The sequence below is a fragment of the Haematobia irritans genome, chromosome 4 (genome assembly GCF_050003625.1).
Source record: "Haematobia irritans isolate KBUSLIRL chromosome 4, ASM5000362v1, whole genome shotgun sequence".
In the NCBI taxonomy this organism is placed as follows: Eukaryota; Metazoa; Arthropoda; class Insecta; order Diptera; family Muscidae; genus Haematobia; species Haematobia irritans.
Window position 1 is genome coordinate 110954458 of NC_134400.1, and position 3233 is coordinate 110957690.

The 3233-nt window shown below is 25.6% G+C and overlaps 1 protein-coding gene across 1 annotated transcript; it reads left to right on the plus strand.

The window, feature by feature from the left end:
- Window positions 1-482: 482 nt before the first annotated feature.
- Window positions 483-1331, plus strand: LOC142233618 (uncharacterized). Its single transcript, XM_075304608.1, has 2 exons — window positions 483-575; window positions 754-1331. The coding sequence occupies exons 1-2, from the start codon at window positions 507-509 to the stop codon at window positions 1276-1278; spliced, it is 594 nt and encodes a 197-aa protein (XP_075160723.1). The 5' UTR covers window positions 483-506; the 3' UTR covers window positions 1279-1331.
- The last annotated feature ends 1902 nt before the right edge of the window (window positions 1332-3233 follow it).

A 3233-nucleotide genomic window follows, 5' to 3' on the forward strand; every position in this document is an offset into this window, starting at 1 on the left:
ACATTTCGAACCGAACACTGATTTTGGTAATAAAATTCAATGATTTGCAAGCGTTGCTCGTTAGTAAGTCTATTCATGATGAAATGTCAAAGCATACTGAGCATCTTTCTCTTTGACATCATGTCTGAAATCCCACGTGATCTGTCAAATACTAATGCATGAAAATCCTAACCTCAAAAGAATCACCCTTTATTATATTGGATTCATGGAGGTGGGTATTTAAGATTCGGCCCGGCCGAACTTACTGCTGTATATACTTGTTTTTAAATAATTTTATAAGTGATCAAAATAAGCCTTTGACGTTAGTTCCCTTAAAACTGTCCTAATAAGCAACTACTTTGCATTAAAGTTTTACTAGTTTCATGTTAACTATAATTTCGGTTTATTTGCAATAGGTCACAAATTTACAATTTCCGCCCATTGTGCATTGTGAAATATAAAACTAGTTGAGAGTGTGTCTCAAGTAGTAGTTTCCTAATAGCTGCCCACAACAAACTAGACAAGCAATGGAATTCAAACAACTCGGATGCAAACAATGGTTTTTCATTATCTTTATAATTATCAGCATAGTATATGTAAGACCGAATACGTACATTAATGAATATGTTTAATGTTCATATGAATTTGATTAAACGAAAAACAAACAAATAGTTTACTCAGTGCATGTAAATTTATAATAATTATCTACAATATCTATTTAGTTGAGAAGATCAGTTATTCTCATTGAATTACAATCAAACATATTCTTTCTAGACATCTCTGGGAAAATCGATTTCTGTCACTCCATCTAGATCGGAAGTTCCAAGCAATATCGATGAAATTGTAAACGATTACATTCGAAATACCAAACAAACCTATGACTATAGGGCACCCGCCATTAATGAAGAAGTCGACAAAATTCTATACTACATTCAAAGAAAGAACTCCAGCACAACGAACTTGGCAAACTATGATAAAAAGTTAGAGGATATGTTACAGCATTTGAAGCTTGCTTTAAACAAATTCACCAACAATTGTGGCATTAATGATGTACTTATGATCCTGGCACCCGAGATTATACGAGATATTAATGAAAGCAATGATACAGCACTAATAAATTTAGCTGAATCTTTTCGTAATCATGTGAAAATGGATGAAGTCGAGAGACAAATTCTGGCTGTGAAAAGAATGGAGACATTTATCGATGGCAGGGAGTCATCTGATGTCCTACAGTTTTATACAAAATACTCACAGTGGGAAAGAGAACATTGTTATGGTGTTTCAGTCTATGATAAGTAGGAATATGTGAATCGAATAAACTAAAAATATATAAAATAAATGTATTAAATGAAGCCTTAATTTTTTCTATGAGTCGCGCCAATAATTTTCGCAAACTCGCCTATCAGACAGTGATCCGTTATAGCAGATACCAGGAGTGATATCTGGTGTGCGACACCCCGCCATATTTGCAGGGTATAGTTGCAACCACGGTTGTCACCATTGGTAGAATTCTACCAAATCTGGTAGATTTTGCAATGTTTGGTAGATTTTGCAAAATATTCCTCTCCAACTAAAAGTTACTCCACAAATTTTCTATAAAAATCTTTTTTTACAAATTTTTTTATAGAAATAAAATTTTGAAAAAAAGAAATCTATAGAAATAAAAGAATCTATAGAAATAAAGAATCTATAGAATAAAACAAATTTCTACTTTGAAAAAATTTTCTAGAAATAAAATTTTGACAAAATTTTCTATAGAAATAATATTTTGACAAAATCTTCTATAGGAATAAAATTTTGACAAAATCTTCACATTCCTCATCAGCAGTCTATAGGGCTTTGCCCAAATAATTTTGACAAACATTCTTTTCCTCTGTTGGTTAAGCTACACTTGTAGTTTAGTCAATGCATGGTTTTAAGCTGAAATCAAAAAAACAATAGCAATAAAATTAAAAAAAAAATCTATAGAAATAACATTTTGACAAATTTTGCATGGAAATAAATTTTTGCAAAAATTTTTTATAGATATAAAAATTTGACAAAGTTTTGTAGAAAAATAAAATGTTGACAAAATTTTTTATAGCAATAAAATTAAAAAAACAACTATAGAACTTAAGCTTCGAGCTTTTCCATAGAAATAGCATTTTGACAAAATCTTCTACAGAAATAAAATTTTGTATGGAAATAAAATGTTGTATAGAAATAAAATGTTGAAACAATTTTCTATAGAAATAAAATTTTGACAAAATCTTCTATAGAAATAAAATTTTGAAAATAAAAAATTCCATAGAAATAAAACTTTGACAAAATTTTCCATAAAAATAAAATTTTGACAAAATTTTCTATAGAAATAAAATTTTGTATAGAAATAAAATTTTATATAGAAATAAAATTTTGACACAATCTTATTTCTATAGAAGATTTTGTCAAAAATTTATATCTATAGAAAATGTTGTCAAAATTTTATTTCAATATAAAATTTGTCTAAATTTTATTTTTTTTAATTTTATTTCTATACAAAGAAATAAAATTAGAAAAAAATTTATAGAAATAAAATTTTGACAAATTTTGTATTGAAATCAAATTTTGACAAAATTTTATATAGAAATAAAATTTTGACAAAATCTTCTATAGAAATAAGTTTTGACAAAATCTTCTGCAGAAATAAAATTTTGACAAAATCTTCCATAGAAATAAAATTTTGAAAATAATAAATTCCATAGAAATAAAACTTTGACAAAATTTTCCATAGAAATAACATTTTGACAAAATTTTCTATAGAAATAAAATTTTGTATGGAAATAAAATTTTGTATAGAAATAAAATTTTGACAAAATTTAGCATAGAAATAAAATTAAAAAAAAAAACTATAGAAATAAAATTTTGACAAATTTTGTATGGAAATAAATTGTCCAAAATTTATTGTCTATAGACATAAAATTTTGACAAAATTTTGTAGAGAAATAAAATGTTGACAAAATTTTTTTTGAAATAAAATTAAAAAAAAATAACTATAGAAATTAAGCTTCGACAAAATTTTCCATAGAAATAAAATTTTGACAAAATTTTCTATAGAAATAAAATTTTGTAGGGAAATAAAATTTTATATAGAAATAAAATTTTGACACAATTTTGTATAGAAATAAAATTTTGACAAAATCTTCCATAGAAATAAAACTTTGTATGGAAATAAAATTTTGACAAAATTTTCTATAGAAATAAAATTTTGACAAAATCTTCTATAGAAATAAAGT

Excerpts from the sequence above, each read along its gene's own strand:
- LOC142233618 (XM_075304608.1), top strand. The coding sequence starts at position 507 with ATGGAATTCAAACAACTCGGATGCAAACAATGGTTTTTCATTATCTTT. Across the intron at positions 576-753 it reads TAATTATCAGCATAGTATAT|ACATCTCTGGGAAAATCGAT; the intron begins GTAAGACCGAAT and ends TATTCTTTCTAG.